At 38.7% G+C, this 17,951-nt stretch overlaps 1 protein-coding gene across 1 annotated transcript in view; it reads left to right on the top strand.

The window, feature by feature from the left end:
* Positions 1-16,592: 16,592 nt before the first annotated feature.
* Positions 16,593-17,951, top strand: part of LOC124613550 (E3 ubiquitin-protein ligase MYCBP2-like) — a gene marked incomplete at its 5' end in the record, with an annotated part of 333,858 nt that continues 332,499 nt past the window's right edge. The window contains one exon of the mRNA XM_047142262.1: positions 16,593-16,838. Within this exon, the coding sequence (XP_046998218.1) occupies positions 16,593-16,838 (246 nt within the window). The remainder of the gene's footprint in view (positions 16,839-17,951) is intronic.

Below are 17,951 nucleotides of genomic sequence, written 5' to 3' on the forward strand. Positions count from 1 at the left end.
ATACGCTGTTGCAGAGGCAACGGAAAAAGCATTCGAAGTTCAGAAGAACGTGAAATCCCGAAGATTGGCTAAAATTTACAGACGCGTGAAATTTGGCACGGACTTCAATGCGAGATGCCTTTAATAGGTTCCACAGCGAAACATTGTCTCGAAATTCGGTAGAAAATCCGAAGAAATTCTGGTCGTATGTAAAGTACACAAGCGGCAATACGCAGTCAATACCTTTACTGCGCAGTGCCGATGGTACTGTTACCGACGACTGTGCCGCTAAAGCGGAGTTATTGAACGCAGTTTTCCAAAATTCCTTCACCAGGGAAGACGAATGGGATATTCCAGAATTTGAAACACGAACAGCTGCTAGCATGAGTTTCTTAGAAGTAGATACCTTAGGGGTTGCGAAGCAACTGAAATCGCTTGATACGGGCAAGTCTTCAGGTCCAGATTGTATACTGATTAGATTCCTTTCATATTACGCTGATACAATAGCTCCCTACTTAGCAATCATATACAACCACTCGCTCACAGATAGATCTGTACCTACAGATTGGAAAATTGCGCAGGTCGCACCAGTGTTTAAGAAGGGTAGTAGGAGTAATTCATCGAACTACAGACCTATGTCATTGACGTCGGTTTGCAGTAGGGTTTTGGATCATATACTGTATTCAAACATTATGAATCACCTCGAATGGAATGATCTATTGATACGTAATCAGCATGGTTTCAGAGAACATCGTTCTTGTGCAACGCAGCTAGCTCTATTCGCATGAAGTAATTGCCGCTATCGACAGAGGATCATAAGTTCATTCCGTATTTCTAGATTTCTGGAAAGCTTTTGACACCGTTCCTCACAAGCGACTTCTAATCAAGCTGCGGGCCTATGGGGTATCGTCTCAGTTGTGCGACTGGATTCGTGATTTCCTGTCAGGAAGGTCGCAGTTCGTAGTAATAGACGGCAAATCATCGAGTAAAATTGAAGTGATATCAGGTGTTCCCAAGGGAAACGTCCTGGGACCTCTGCTGTTACTGATCTATATAAATGACCTGTGTGACAATCTGAGCAGTTCTCTTAGGTTGTTCGCAGATGATGCTGTAATTAACCATCTAGTAAGGTCATCCGAAGACCAGTATCAGTTGTAAAGCGATTTAGAAAAGATTGCTGTATGGTGTGGCAGGCGGCAGTTGACGCTAAATAACGAAAAGTGTGAGGTGATCCACATGAGTTCCAAAAGAAATCTGTTTCAATTCGATTACTCGGTAAGTAGTACAATTCTCAAGGCTGTCAATTCAACTAAGTACCTGGGTGTTAAAATTATGAACAACTTCAGTTGGAAAGACCACATAGATAATATTGTGGGGAAGACGAGCCAAAGGTTGCGTTTCATTGGCAGGACACTTAGAAGATGCAACAAGTCCACTAAAGAGACAGCTTACACTAAACTCATTTGTCCTCTGTTAGAATATTGCTGCGCGCTGTGGGATCCTTACCAGATGGGATTGACGGAGGACATCGAAAGGGTGCAAAAAAGAGCAGCTCGTTTAGTATTATCACATAATAGGGGAAAGAGTGTGGCAGATATGATACGCGAGTTGGGATGGAAGTCATTAAAGCAAAGACGTTTTTCATCGCGGCGAGATCTATTTACGAAATTTCAGTCACCAGCTTTCTCTTCCGAATGCGAAAATATTTTGTTGAGCCCAACCTACATAGGTGGGAATGATCATCAAAATAAAATAAGAGAAATCAGAGCTCGAACAGAAAGGTTTAGGTGTCCGTTTTTCCCGCGCGCTGTTCTGGAGTGGAATGGTAGAGAGATAGTATGATTGTGGTTCGATGAACCCTCTGCCAAGCACTTAAATGTGAATTGCAGAGTAATCATGTAGATGTAGATACTACACGCGCAAACAAAGTAGACACTCGGCGCGGTATCTGATGGGAGCGACCGTAAAGGCATTTCCTATTTACAGTCGCTCCCATCAGCCACCGCGCGGAGTGTCAACTTTGTTTGCGAGAACAACACTTGCATTCTTTGTCAACAACAAGTGCAGTCGGGTTTGAAACCGATTGTCGTCGACGATGTCCTGACACTCGTATCCGGTATGCCAGACGTTGTTCGAATCCGCACGTGTTCCACACGGCAGCTTCGAGCTGGTTTTCGGGTGATTTTCCATAATCTTGTAAAGAATGAATTCTAGACAGTTCACAGACATACGATGGATACATCTTTAATGCATTAGGGTTGCGCCAACGCAACAGCAAAAGATAAATAAATAACTGCGAAGTTTTGTTTAGCGACTTCCCCGTAGTCGGCGAACCCTGCCACTTACCAGATGAAGAGAAAAAAAAAAAAAAAAAACGTTGTACTCAAAGTGAGAAATTAAATTAAAACTATTCTGAACTTTATGAAAGTGTTCGCTTGTACAGTACAAATAATACTTCTTATGTAAGAGCATTATCATTTCTTATCGTGTTGTAAGTATTCATTTTAAATTACCTTGTCTTTGACGGGGCCCTAAACCTTAACCTTCCTTCTTTTTTTCACAGCAAATAAAACAAGGTAATGCATGTGCATTCTTGGAGAGTTGTGTTGTGATTTTTAGTGTGAAGACTGATTTGATACTGCTCTTCACTTTACTCTAAGCAGTGTGTAATTACTACAACCTACATCCATTTGAACCTGCTGCTGTAGTAGTTAAACCTTGGCCTTCCTTTTCAGTTTTGATACACACACACACACACACACACACACACACACACACAAACAAACACACACACACTCACTCACTTCCCTCTGTTACCAAACGGCCTATTTTTTATGCTTAAGGATGTTCCCATCAACCGATCATTTCGTTTATTCAAGTTGTGCCACAGATTTCTTTTCTTTTCGAATCTGTGCATCTTCATTCGTTATCCGATCTAGTCATCAAATCACCACCATTCTTCTGTAGCACCACATTCCAGAAGGTTTTATTATTTCCACTGTTTAAAGACTGCATTTTGCTTTAATATGAGACTACATGCCACAAAAAATGGTTCAAATGGCTCTGAGCACTATGGGACTTAACATCTGTGGTCATTAGCCCCCTAGAACTTAGAACTACTTAAACCTAATTAATCTAAGGACATCACACACGTCCATGCCGAGGCAGGATTCGAACCTGCGACCGTAGCAGTTGCGCGGTTCCGGACTGAGCGCCTAGAACCGCGAGACCACCGCGGCCGGCTCTACACGCCACACAAGCAGGTTCAGGACAGGCTAACTAACGCTTATATCTGTATTCGACCATTTTATGTCAATGTGTTTGTCATTTTCAGGAAAGATTTTATTGCTATTCCCACCCTTCGTTTTCTGCCTTCTGTCATCGTCTGTTATTTTGCTGCCCAAACAACAAAAATCGTTTACGACCTTTAATGTGTCATTTCCTAATCTAATTCCTACAGTATCACACGATGTAATTCAGCTACAGTTGGTACTCTAGTTTTGCTTTTGTTGATATTTATCTTATAATCTCTTTGCAAGACGCTAACCAGTTGCTTCAGTTGATCTTCCAAGTCTTTTGCCGTCTTTAACAGAACTGCAGTGTTAATGAACTTCGATTTCCTATCCAGATTTTCCATTGTTTCCTTTACTGCTCGTCGGATGTACAGACTCAGTAACACAAGGCATAGGCTGCAACCCTGTCTCACTCCCTTCACTTGTTCTGTGTATTTTATCCCTGTTGAGTTCAGAGTTTCGCAGAGTAGATTTCAGTTAACATTGTTGAGTTTTTTTGTCTACAAATGCTATAAATGTAATTTCATTCCTTTGTATAGTTGTTCTGTATATAACTTTCAGCTTGCCCTTCTTTGCTTAGTACTGGCTTGCCTTTGACCTCTTGATGTTCATAAATCTGCTTCTCTTTTCACCAAGTATTTTCTTGGCGTTTTTATATGCTGCATTTATATTCTCTTTAGTCATGTACGTTTCTATAGTTTTGCATTTCTTTTCTACCCATTCCTTCATTGTCATTCTGCAGCTCTCTCAATCTCATGTTGGGTTGACATCATTATTTCGTTTCGCATCCTTCATTTGCTGTACTTTTGTTTATCGGTTGTACTCGTATTTGATATCTCGTGTGTTAGCCAAGGACTTCCTCTGGGCTTTGCCTTTCGGGCAAGTCGTTCTTCTACCGCTTACACAAAGTTCCATTTTTAACGAACAAAAGTTCCCATTTAGTTTTGGTAAACAGCTCGTATTGGAGTTCCAGAAGTAGCTGTCCAGATGCTGGAAGCATTTTGTCAACATAACGCTACGAGACATCTCAGGGACAATCCTGAGATACCATGAAATCGTTAGATTAGACAGGTGTGTTTAGGCTAGAGTGACTAAATAACTAACAATAAGTTCAAAATGCAACTGTATTCTCTACAAGACGAACGAGTCGCTGATCATAGGAATTACGGCGTGTTCAGGAGACATGTCAGACGGAAGAACATTTGATAGCTGTAGAGCGGAGGAGACGTCTCGGACCTTTAGTACATGTGTACGAGCGTTGTCTTGTTGGAATGCTGCTCTTGGTGTGCGTCTGATAACTTGCCGCAGGCGTTGTTGAAGAGCATCCAGTTTTGGAACAGCTGGAATTGTTCATGATACCCTCATGTCATCTGTCCGGTATGACGCTGTTTAATGCACTCTGGCGTGTAAAAGGCAATTTGCTGGCTATTGGCGCACCACCGTCTGTGCTGAAGTTCATCGTCACAGTACTCTACTCAAAGGAATACACTGTGTGTCGGTGGCAAAGTGTGTGTGTGTGTGTGTGTGTGTGTGTGTGTTTGTGTGCTTGGGGGGGAAGGGCTGGCGTAAACAATGGCAAGTCAGCAGTGTTCGAAAAAAGCCGAATGGTTTCTTTCCGGGCACCACACCACTTTTACTGTGTTAATTTTAGACAGTGTACACGCAAGTAATATAGTGCGAACAGGTACAAGTTTGCCTGTTTTGATTTTTCATTTACTGTACTAACTGTTGTCCATAAAAAGACTTCAAAAAATTACTCCGTATCTCTAGTTCACGATCTGTGGAAACGTGACAACTTAAGACAACATTTATACGGCAACTTAGAAAAATTGCAACCATCAATGACAAAAGTTACCTCCAGAAACTGGACAACCTTTCCATCTGTGTTAATGCAAGCTAAAATCACAGAAAAGGAAGGAAAGATTATTGAAACCATAGAAACCCTTTACTGAAAAGATCCGCACATGTAAATATTCAAAACATTAGAATATCTTTTTGATTTCACACACTTCAGCCATCGAAGAAAATACTGAAATTTTTATCAGAAGAAGCCAATTTTCCGCACATTTCATTGTTAGGAGAGTCAATTGTATGTGTATCTTCCACACTAAGTATAGGTTCATCGTATTTATTCGAGGTGTAACAGCTTTTTTTTTCTACGTCTCCACAGAAGCAAAAGGAACTTCTTGAGACTCACTTCTTTATTATTATTGCTCAATGTAGTCTGACGCCCTAGTGTCATTTAATGGAAATACACCGTTTTCAATGTTTCTGAGCAGAATATAAAACCTCTCAGCTGGTTTCTCACTCCTCAGCAAAGACAGAAAGTTTAATACATTCAGCTTTCCATCTTGGTCCTATTGCGCCTTGGCATATAAAAAGTACGAGGTACGGAAAAAAATTGAGAAAATTACGATATTCTAATTTGGAAGAGCTGTCTCGTTTCTACCAAGCTTTCCGTACAAAACTACCAAGTGATAAAGTAATCTAAATCTATACAGGTAAAACTGGTTATGAAAGACAATTAGACACACTATTAAGCAAAAAGAGTGGTTTTTTGACAGATGTGAGCGATTGACCAGGACGGGACATTTTTGAACACTACCAAAAAATATTTCTTCACATTGAACATATAAACACCGATAAAGATCTGCAAAGATGTAACAATCTTCTACGCGCGCAAAATGGCAATTGTTGAACGACTCATGCACGTGATGCAAGCAGCGGGCCCTTTATTGGTTAGTTCAGGAACTAAGCGATGTGTCAGAAGTAATCGTCCTCAAAAATCTGCTAAGTTTTCCACGTTGCGAAGTTGTCGCGTTGAGGTATACTACAACAAGAAAGTTTGCTTAAGGTACATACTTGCACTTCGTTAATGTCGTATGGAATAATTTGATTGATTTATGTATTTTCCATCGAACCTTGATGCGAGTTTATCGCTGTAGAACATGTCAGATGATTACAGTAATAACCATATCTAAATTGTAATGATACTTACAAACGAAATCGTATGTAAACAGATACCACGAGGTTCAAGTATTTAAACGACACAGATTATGGTAGTAGTAATGATTACACAAACAAATTATAAGTTTTACATTCTAATAGATATAAAAAGCATTCTGTCATCAATTGATTTGCCAGTGCTACCTGTTCGTGTAGGAATGCTTAAAATTAAACACATGGCACTAATTGTTACACACTATCAAAAAATACCTCTAAAGAATAAAAAGAACGATTCATAAGATAGAAGTTTCAACTATTTTTTGAATTTAGTCTTCTCCCCAGTGATTGGTTTAACATGAAATGGAAATTTATTTTATACTTTTGTTCTTGAATAATGTACTTCTTTCTGTACCATGCTGAGATTTTTTATATCCTTGTGAAGATCATGTTAAGTCTTGTATCGTGATCATCATATTCACTGTTTGCTTTGTAAATTGTATGATTACTGTTCACAAAGCACGTATTAAAAAAAAAAAAGTACTGAGATGGCATGGTGAGGATTCCAAGCCGTTTGAATAAGTTTCTGCAAGAGCATCTGGGGTGTACTCTATCCATGTTGACTCTTTTCTGTGCAATAAAGACATTGTTTGCTCATGAGTGGTTACCCTAAAATACGATGCCATATGTCATAAGTGAATGGAAATATCATAGGTATGTAACTTTAATTATTTCCACGTCACAAACGGATGAAATTAAGTAAATGGAAAATGCTTCTGTATTCAGTTTTTTACATAGGTCATTGATGTGAACTGACGAGTTTAGGTTGTTATTTATATGTAATCCCAGGAATTTGGAAGACTCAACTCTCAATATTTTTTGTCACCACATTTTATTTCAATATTTTCAGTTGAGTCATGAATAACATTGAGTGACAGACTATTTGAAGTGAACCATTCTAGAGCTTCTTTGAAAACGGCAGTTGCAGTGTTCTCTAGACTGCAGTTGGGTGTTTTATCAGTCATAATGGTTGCATCATCAGCAAACAGGGTGAAATGTGCTTTTTGTGTCATACAGCATGACAGATCATTGATAAAGATGAGGAACAAGAAATGGACCAAGCACCAAGTCCTGTGGCATTCCACATCTTACCGTGTCGCAGTCAGAGCAGGCAGGTGCCACTGCAGAATTGTTCAATACTACTATCTGTTATCTAGATATGACTCGGGCCACATCCTTACTTTACTATTTAATTGATAGTACTCAGCCTTTGTAGGTAGAATTTTGTGAGCTACACAGTCAGATGCTTTAGGAAAATCACAGAAGATTCCAACTGGTGACATTTTATTGTTTATAGATTCAAGGAGTTGATTGAGAAATGAGAAAATGGTGTGTTCAGTTGAAGTACTCTTTTGGAATCCAAACTGATTTTTATTAGAGATTTTATTTTTATTAAGATGAGCCATGATCCTCTTGAACATTAGTTTCTCTAGGATTTTAGAGAGACTCGTTAAGAATGAAATTGGCCATCGGTTGGAAACATCAGCTTTATCACATTTTTTTGAACTGTGGTTTTACAATTGCATATTTGAGTCTATTAGGGACAGTACCCTGATTTATGGATACATTTGATATGTGACAGAAAACTTCTTGAGTAAATTTGCAGTAGTGCTTCAGTACTTTGATAGATATATTATCCGCAGCAGTGGAATTTTTATTTTTCATTTGCCTTATTACCTTCTCAATCTCTTTGGCTGTAATATAGGGTACATGCATGTGACTAATTTTGTTCTGCACTGCTTGTTGTAGAAGACTCATGGCTTCAACTCTAGACCCTTGACAACCAATTTGATCTGATACTGTCAAAAAATGGTTGTTGAAGGTATTGGCAATCATATCACCTTTATCTACCATGCTTCCATTATGACATACTTCGATACTGTCTGTATCTTCTGTAATTTTTCCTGTCTCCCTTTTGACCATTTCCAGATAGTTTTTATTTTATTATTTGATTTGTTAATTACAGATCTAATAAACATGCTCTAGGATTTCGTAATGACACTCTTCACAATGTTACAGTATACTTTGTAGTGCTCCCTATCCTGAGTTGTGTCAGAATTTCTGAGTGAGACATAAAGCCTTCTCTTTGTTTCACATTATGTTTTGATTCTCTTAGTCAGTCATGAGTGATGTTAGACACAAACTGCTCGTTGCACTGAAACATTGTGTAAGTATTCAGTTGCGTGCCCATAGGCATCCACAAGGTCATGGCAGGAAGGGGGGGGGGGGGGTGTCACTTTGGGCTGTCACATGGTCTCTCCCTGGGGTACAGACAGCCCTTTTATTCGTTACAGAATTCTAGGACTGACTGCTGTGGTTCTTCTAACTTGGAGGTGTAACATTGCATAGTTGGATGGAAAGTACTGTAATTTTAGCAATCACTGTGGTGTTTTTTCCCCACATTCTGTTTTGTTCTCTGTATCTGAGTTACACTTTAACCAATCAATCCAAGAAATGCTGCTTTTAAAACACATTTTGTTCAACTTTAGTTTTGGAAGCCAACATTAATAAAATGACAAACATTCACTTTAATTAAATGTGAATAAGAAAAGAGATGTCTGTACAAACTATTAAAATTCATAACCATTAACCTTTTGAGATAAGAAAGTTCCTTTCAATTTTATTGCATGGGGCAAGACACATTTCCTTAAACAATGAAAGTTTTAGAATCTTACTCTCTCTGGTAGTGCACATCCTTGTACATCATGTAGACTCCTGTTTGAAAAACCTACCACTACTATGTGCTTGAGATACATTTAACTACCATCACTTGAGTAAATAGAGTAAATATGCACAACTAATGCATATGCAATAGAATTGGCTAGTGAAGAATTATGAGATGGGAAGTCACTATTTAATTACATTACTGAAACTAGATTTTTCTAAAATATATCTTTATAAAATAGTCAGAATTCTTTTTTTACTTTTGGCTAAAATGATAACTATCTTCAGCAATACCAGAAAATTTCTGCCAGTGCCAGGACTCAAACCTTTGCACAAACAGTTGGCTTACCAGGAAACTGGCTAAACTTGCCTGCAAATCAAATCCAGATCTCAAATCAGACTCCTTTCTTACGCACAAATTATCAGGTGTCACTATTTATATCTATAAGATCAACAAAGTTAGTATATAAATAGTTCATTACAGTTTAAATAAAAAAATAATTTTTAGTATTGCAAAGCTGCACCAGTTTCTATAAGCTTTTTGATCAGACATGTCCTAATTCCTCCCCCCATGAACCATGGACGTTGCCGTTGGTGGGGAGGCTTGCGTGCCTCAGCGGTACAGATGGCCGTACCGTAGGTGCAACCACAACGGAGGGGTACCTGTTGAGAGGCCAGACAAACATGTGGTTCCTGAAGAGGGGCAGCAGCCTTTTCAGTAGTTGCAGGGGCAACAGTCTGGATAATTGACTGATCTGGCCTTGCAACATTAACCAAAATGGCCTTGCTGTGCTGGTACTGCGAACGGCTGAAACCAAGGGGAAACTACAGCCGTAATTTTTCCCGAGGACATGCAGCTTTACTGTATGATTAAATGATGATGGCGTCCTCTTCGGTAAAATATTCCGGAGGTAAAATAGTCCCCCATTCAGATCTCCGGGCGGGGACTACTCAAGAGGACGTCGTTATCAGGAGAAAGAAAATTGGCATTCTACGGATCGGAGCGTGGAATGTCAGATCCCTTAATCGGGCAGGTAGGTTAGAAAATTTAAAAAGGGAAATGGATAGGTTAAAGTTAGATATAGTGGGAATTAGTGAAGTTCGGTGGCAGGAGGAACAACACTTTTGGTCAGGTGATTACAGGGTTATAAATACAAAATCAAATAGGGGTAATGCAGGAGTAGGTTTAATAATGAATAAAAAAATAGGAGTGCGGGTTAGCTACTACAAACAGCATAGTGAACGCATTACTGTGGCCGAGATAGACACAAAGCCCATGCCTACTACAGTAGTACAAGTTTATATGCCAACTAGCTCGGCAGATGATGAAGAAATTGATGAAATGTATGACGAGATAAAAGAAATTATTCAGGTAGTGAAGGGATACGAAAATTTAATAGTCATGGGTGACTGGAATTCGTCAGTAGGAAAAGGGAGAGAAGGGAACATAGTAGGTGAATATGGATTGGGGGGAAGAAATGAAAGAGGAAGCCGCCTTGTAGAATTTGCACAGAGCATAACTTAATCATAGCTAACACTTGGTTCAAGAATCATGAAAGAAGGTTGTATACCTGGAAGAATCCTGGAGATACTAAAAGGTATCAGATAGATTACATAATGGTAAGACAGAGATTTAGGAACCAGGTTTTAAATTGTAAGACATTTCCAGGGGCAGATGTGGATTCTGACCACAATCTATTGGTTATGAACTGCAGATTGAAACTGCAAAAAGGCGGGAATTTAAGGAGATGGGACCTGGATAAACTGAAAGAACCAGAGGTTGTAGAGAGTTTCAGGGAGAGCATAAGGGAACAATTGACAGGAATGGGGGAAAGAAATACAGTAGAAGAAGAATGGGTAGCTTTGAGGGATGAAGTAGTGAAAGCAGCAGAGGATCAAGTAGGTAAAAAGACGAGGGCTAATAGAAATCCTTGGGTAACAGAAGAAATATTGAATTTAATTGACGAAAGGAGAAAATATAAAAATGCAGTAAATGAAGCAGGCAAAAAGGAATACAAACGTCTCAAAAATGAGATCGACAGGAAGTGCAAAATGGCTAAGCAGGGATGGCTAGAGGACAAATGTAAGGATGTAGAGGCTTATCTCACTAGGGGAAAGATAGATACTGCCTACAGGAAACTTAAAGAGACCTTTGGAGAGAAGAGAACCACTTGTATGAATATCGAGAGCTCAGATGGCAAACCAGTTCTAAGCAAAGAAGGGAAGGCAGAAAGGTGGAAGGAGTATATAGAGGGTTTATACAAGGGCGATGTACTTGAGGACAATATTATGGAAATGGAAGAGGATGTAGATGAAGATGAAATGGGAGATAAGATACTGCGTGAAGAGTTTGACAGAGCACTGAAAGACCTGAGTCGAAACAAGGCCCCGGGAGTAGACAACATTCCATTAGAACTACTGATGGCCTTGGGAGAGCCAGTCATGACAAAACTTTACCATCTGGTGAGCAAGATGTATGAGACAGGCGAAATACCCACAGACTTCAAGAAGTATATAATAATTCCAATCCCAAAGAAAGTAGGTGTTGACAGATGTGAACATTACCGAACTATCAGTTTAATACGTCACTGCTGCAAAGTACTAACGCGAATTCTTTACAGACGAATGGAAAAACTGGTAGAAGCGGACCTCGGGGAAGATCAGTTTGGATTCCGTAGAAATGTTGGAACACGTGAGGCAATACTAACCTTACGACTTATCTTAGAAGAAAGATTAAGAAAAGGCAAACCTACGTTTCTAGCATTTGTAGACTTAGAGAAAGCTTTTGACAACATTAACTGGAATACTCTCTTTCAAATTCTGAAGGTGACAGGGGTAAAATACAGGGAGCGAATGGCTATTTACAATTTGTACAGAAACCAGATGGCAGTTATAAGACTCAAGGGGCATGAAAGGGAAGCAGTGGTTGGGAAGGGAGTGAGACAGGGTTGTAGCCTCTCCTCGATGTTATTCAATCTGTATATTGAGCAAGCAGTAAAGGAAACAAAAGAAAAATTCGGAGTAGGTATTAAAATTCATGGAGAAGAAGTAAAAACTTTGAGGTTCGCCGATGACATTGTAATTCTGTCAGAGACAGCAAAGGACTTGGAAGAGCAGTTGAACGGAATGGACAGTGGCTTGAAAGGAGGATATAAGATGAACATCAACAAAAGCAAAACGAGAATAATGGAATGTAGTCAAATTAAATCTGGTGATGCTGAGTGGATTAGATTGGGAGATGAGACACTTAAAGTAGTAAAGGAGTTTTGCTATTTAGGGAGTAAAATAACTGATGATGGTCGAAGTAGAGAGGATATAAAATGTAGACTGGCAATGGCAAGGAAATCGTTTCTGAAGAAGAGAAATTTGTTAACATCGAGTATAGATTTAAGTGTCAGGAAGTCGTTTCTGAAAGTATTTGTATGGAGTGTAGCCATGTATGGAAGTGAAACATGGACGATAACCAGTTTGGGCAAGAATTGAATAGAAGCTTTTGAAATGTGGTGCTACAGAAGAATGCTGAAGATAAGGTGGGTAGATCACGTAACTAATGAGGAGGTATTGAATAGGATTGGGGAGAAGAGAAGTTTGTGGCACAACTTGACTAGAAGAAGGGATCGGTTGGTAGGATATGTTTTGAGGCATCAAGGGATCACAAATTTAGCATTGGAGGGCAGCGTGGAGGGTAAAAATCATAGAGGGAGACCAAGAGATCAATACACTAAGCAGATTCAGAAGGATGTAGGTTGCAGTAGGTACTGGGAGATGAAGAAGCTTGCACAGGATAGAGTGGCATGGAGAGCTGCATCAAACCAGTCTCAGGACTGAAGACCACAACAACAACATGTCCTAATTGTTGCTAAATTATATTTTCATTCATTTCAAAAAGCCTCAAAGTTAGGAAGATCTAATTTATCTTTCAAATTAATGAAGACAATATTGTGCATGAATAATTAAGAACATATGAACATAAAAGTCTCCACTGAAAGTATGCACAAAGATTGACAGACAGAGGTAATGTAAATTTATATATTTAACAACTAATAAGTGTTATAGTGCTGTCTTCTTGATGCCAGCGTGTTGCTTATGAATGTTGGCTCCATGAACACTTTAAGGGATGATCCTCTAATATATGTGCTATTTTGGAGCTACTTTTTCAGGTAGAGCCCCGGCGAAGAATTAAAAAATAAGTTTTAAGAGGTGGGGGAGATTAGAATGACTAGCTCACGCTCATCTACATCTACATACATAGTCTGCAAGCCACAGTACAGTGCGTCATTTTCCATTAGTCATTTTCCTTCCTGTTCCACTCAAAAAAAAGCAAGGGAAAGATGCCTCTGTACAAGCCCTAATTTCTCTTATCATTTCTCTGTGATCCTAACTCTAAAATATGTTGGTGGCAGTAGAATCGTTCTGCAACCAGGTTTGCATGCCGGGTCTCAAAAGTTTCTTAATAATGTTTCTTGAAAAACACCACCTTACCTCCAGGGATTCACATTTCAGTTCCTGAAGCATCTGCATAGTATGGGTAGCAAATCTAGCAACCTGCCTCTGATTTGCCTTTAATCCTAAACACTCAAGCAGTACTCAAGAATGGGTCACTCTAGGGTTCTTCACCTACACAGATGAACCATATTTTTATAGGATGCTCCCAATAAACTGAAGTCAACCAGTCACCTTCCCTACTACCATCCTTACATGCTCATTCCACTTCATATCCTTTTGCAGTGTTACACCTAGATATTTTTAATCGATGTGACTGTGTGAAGTGGCACACTGCTAATGTTGTATTCAAACATCATGGGATTGTTTTTCCTACTCATTTACAGTAACTTACATTTTTCTACATTTAGAGCTAGCTGCCATTCATTACACCAACTAGAAATTTTGTGTAATTCACCTTGTATCCTCCTACAGTCACTCAATGATGACCCATTCCCATAAACCACAGCATCATCAACAAACAGCTGTAGATTGCTGCTTACATTGTCTGCCAGATCTTTCATGTATTTAGAAAATAATAGCAGCCGTATCACACTTCTCTGTGGCACTCCTGTAGATACCCTTGGATCTGATGAATGCTTGCCATCAAGGACAATGTACTGAGTCCGTTACTAAAAGGTCTTCAAGCCACACACATATCTGTGAACCTGTTCCATACTCTGATATCTTCTTTAACAGTGTGCAGTGGGATACCATGTCAAAAGCTTTTTGGAAATCTAGGAATATGGAATCTGCCTGTTACCCTTCATTCATAGTTCATGGGGTATTATGTGAAAAAAGGACAAGCTGAGTTTCACATGAGCAATGCTTTCTAAAAGCATAATGATTTGCAGACTGAAGTTTTTCCTCTCAAGGAATTTATTACATTTGAACTGAGAAGGTGTTCATGAATTTTGGAGCAAACAGATGTTAAGGATATTATCATGTTAATAAGAGTAAAAAAAAAATTAACCATCTGAGAAAGAATATAAGCAAAAACTCGTACACCTAATGCTTGATATCATCCGTTTCATTCCATTTTGTTATGATGCATGTTATACACTGGTTCTTATACAGAAAATGTGTTTCACTTGGGTTCCAAAAAATTTATATGTTTTTTAATGGTAATGGATTTTTCTAACATTCATGTCAAAACATTTTTGGGGTGGTTTGGTTATAATCAATAAAACATACAAATTAATGTTTTTACCGAGAGAGACAATGGGACAGTCTAGTTTGTTGTCAGTAATGATTATTGTTTTAAATATTAATAGTGTATTTAAATATCAGTAATAATCTCAGAGTCTTCACAGATGATGCTGTTATCTATAGTGAAGTACTGTCTGGAAAAATCAGCGCAAATATTTAGTCAGATCTAGGTAGGATTTCAGAATGGTGCAAAATCTGTCAACTTGCTTTAAAAATTCAGAAAACTGCACACTTTGCAAAACGAAAAAATGTAGTGTGTATTGACTATAATATCAATGAGTCACAGTTGTAATTGTTCAGATTGTACAATTACCTGGCTGTAACACTGCATTCCTGGCTAAGAGAAGTCAACAGGTATCAAATATAAATCTTAATTTGAGGAAGAAATGTCTAAAAATGTACATTTGGACCACAGCATTGTATAGTAGTGGAACATGGGCTGTGGGAAAACTGGAAGACAAGAGAATCAAAGCATTTGAGATATGGTCCTACAGATGAATGTTGAAAATTAGGTGGACTGATAAGGTAAGGAATGAGGTTCTGCGCAGAATCGGAGAGGAAGGGAATACGTGGAAAGCACTGACAAGGAGAAGGGACATGATGATAGGACATCTGTTAAGACATCGGGGAATGACTTGCATGGTACTAGAGGGAGCTGTAGAGGACAAAAATTGTAGAGGAAGACAGAGATTGGAATTCAACCAGCAAATAATAAATAATTGAGGACATAGAATACAAGTGCTACTCTGATATGAAGAAGGTGGCACAGGAGAGGAATTCATGGCAGGCTGCATCAAACCAGTCAGAAGACTGATGCTCAGTCTGCTAAGGAGATTACTTACAGATCACTTGTACAGCCATCCTAGAATACTGCTCAAGTTTATAAGATCCATACCAAATAGGACTAACAGGAAATATTAATGTAGACACAGAAGTGCAGCACAAATGGTGACAGATTTCTTTGACCCATGGGAGTCTGTCTTAGAGATGCCGAAGAAATTGAACTGGGAGACTCTTAAAGATAGACGTAAACTATCCCAAGAAAGCCTACATATGAAGCTCTTAGAACTGGCTTTAAATGGCGACGTAGGAAATTACTAAATCCTCCTGGATATTACTACCATAGGAATTGTGAGGATAGGATTAGATTAATTACAGCATGTGAAGAGGCATTTAAATATTCATTCCTCCCACACTCCACATGTGAGTGAAATGGGAAACACCCTGATAACTCATAGAATGGGTTGTTCTGTCTACTATGCGCTTCACAGTGGTTTTCAGAGTGGAGCTGTAGATATAATGTAACAAATTTCGATGGCTGGTGGTTGTTAATTGTTACGATGATTGTGACTTCCAGTTCGAAAAAGAGTGAGAATGGCAACAAAGAGAGAAATTCTCAATCTCATTGCCATGAAAAAAAATAATATTACAATAATAATGTCACAGCATTAAAACTTTTTTTGATACATTGGTCTGTATTTAAGAAATGAATTTTCACTGTTAAAAATGCGAGAATTATCCAGAAAGAAAAGATATAAAGCACAGATAATATTTTGGAATGACTATATTATCCACATGATATTTACATGATCACTACTCATGTCTGTACATTTTGATACATGTGCACTGAAGCAACTAGACAGTACTCTGCATTGCAGTTGATTTGTCTGTTTAGGTGTTATTTGTGTTGTCTTGCTGATCAGAGATCTGCTGTGTTAGAGGCTACAATTTTAGGAACTGCTGTGCATGATAGTTCTATTTATCTAGCCAAGATGATGGAATAGTTGTATGTTTACAAGTGAAAAGAAAAAATAATAACAGACTGCTCATTGAATAGTTGAGATGTTTTTAAGTCTGTCAGTTTCCTGGCTTTTTCGCTTATTTAAAATAATTTCACCAGGTGATGGATTAATGTAATAATTTGCGATATAAAATTTCTGTCTTTTGTTGCTTTTTTAATTAAACCGTATTCTACCATGTTTCAGCTGCCACTCCAATGAACGACTCTTTCTGAAGGACTTAGTACAGTGCACCCCTGGTTCAAGTGGTGGTCGCCTGTCACGTTGGCTGCAGCCGGAATCATATGTAGATCCAGCACGGTGTGAGGTTCTGTATAGTCGGGATGACATGCGTTGTGGCTGGCCAGCAATTGTTACTGTACTGACCCGTGACCAATACGGGGATTTAGTACATGTTCCAAATCTTAGGGTATGTACATAATATTGTAACAGTTTCAGCAGAAATTTGTTGCAGTTCTTTAAATTGCTGAATTCTTACTTAGTGTCCAGAAACGACAGTGTTCATGTGTGTGTGTGTGTGTGTGTGTGTGTGTGTGTGTGTGTGTGTGTGTGTGCGTGTGTGTGTGTGTGTTTTTTTTCTACTTCTGAATGTGTGTGTGTGTGTGTGTGTGTGTGTGTGTGTGTGTGCGTGCGTGCGTGCGTGTGTGTGTGTGTTTTTTCTACTTCTGAAGAAGGGCTTAGCATTTGTCTGTGATTCAACACCTCCTCTTTGTAATGAGAAGCACCCTTTCCATATTGTTGTTATTCCATCGTAAATTTTCCATTTCTGTAATTCATATTTTTTGCAGTCACACATTTGACATGCCAGCTATAGCTATCCACTATCCATCAACCCATTTTAATTGTGTGTGTTTAGGATAATTTGACAATACTGTTTATTTCTTTCTACCTTGCTCCACATCTATAGCAGCCAATATCCTAAATATACTGTCAGACACATTAAGAAGTTTGTTTACTGTATTAACTACTTTTCCAAATCTCCCTTCTCTTGGTAAGAGTTTCCCAGCCATTTATTTCCACTCTGTTTTCCCTGTTTTATCTTTCCGCTTAATTTGTAACAGTCTTCCACTGCACCACATTCCAAGTGATCATCTTCCTTGTCTTCAACATTGCCCATGTAATCTTGTTCTGCAAACAGAAAATTCTTCCTCTGTGTTTTCATCCAGTCCTGTGTCTAGAATGCTGGTATTCTCTCTTCTGTTAATCCTCGTGGTTTCATCTTTATTTTGTTCTTCATCCTTAACTTGAATTGTGTTCTCAACTACCTATTCATTTCATTTAACATTTATTATAAGTCCTCTTTATTTTCCACCAGAAGGACTTACGTGCTAATGTTAGTATTAGTATGTGCATACTTTGCTCTTTTGATAGTCCCAGATTTTCTTCTTGTTCTTCTGTTGCTTCTTCTGCATACACAAAAACATTGATGATCAACTCCAATTTGCATTACACATTTTTAGTGTGAACTAGTCATACTGGTTCTTAATTTTTATTATTGCATTTGAATTTTATAGTTGCTGTG

The sequence above is a fragment of the Schistocerca americana genome, chromosome 4 (assembly GCF_021461395.2).
Source record: "Schistocerca americana isolate TAMUIC-IGC-003095 chromosome 4, iqSchAmer2.1, whole genome shotgun sequence".
NCBI lineage: Eukaryota > Metazoa > Arthropoda > Insecta > Orthoptera > Acrididae > Schistocerca > Schistocerca americana.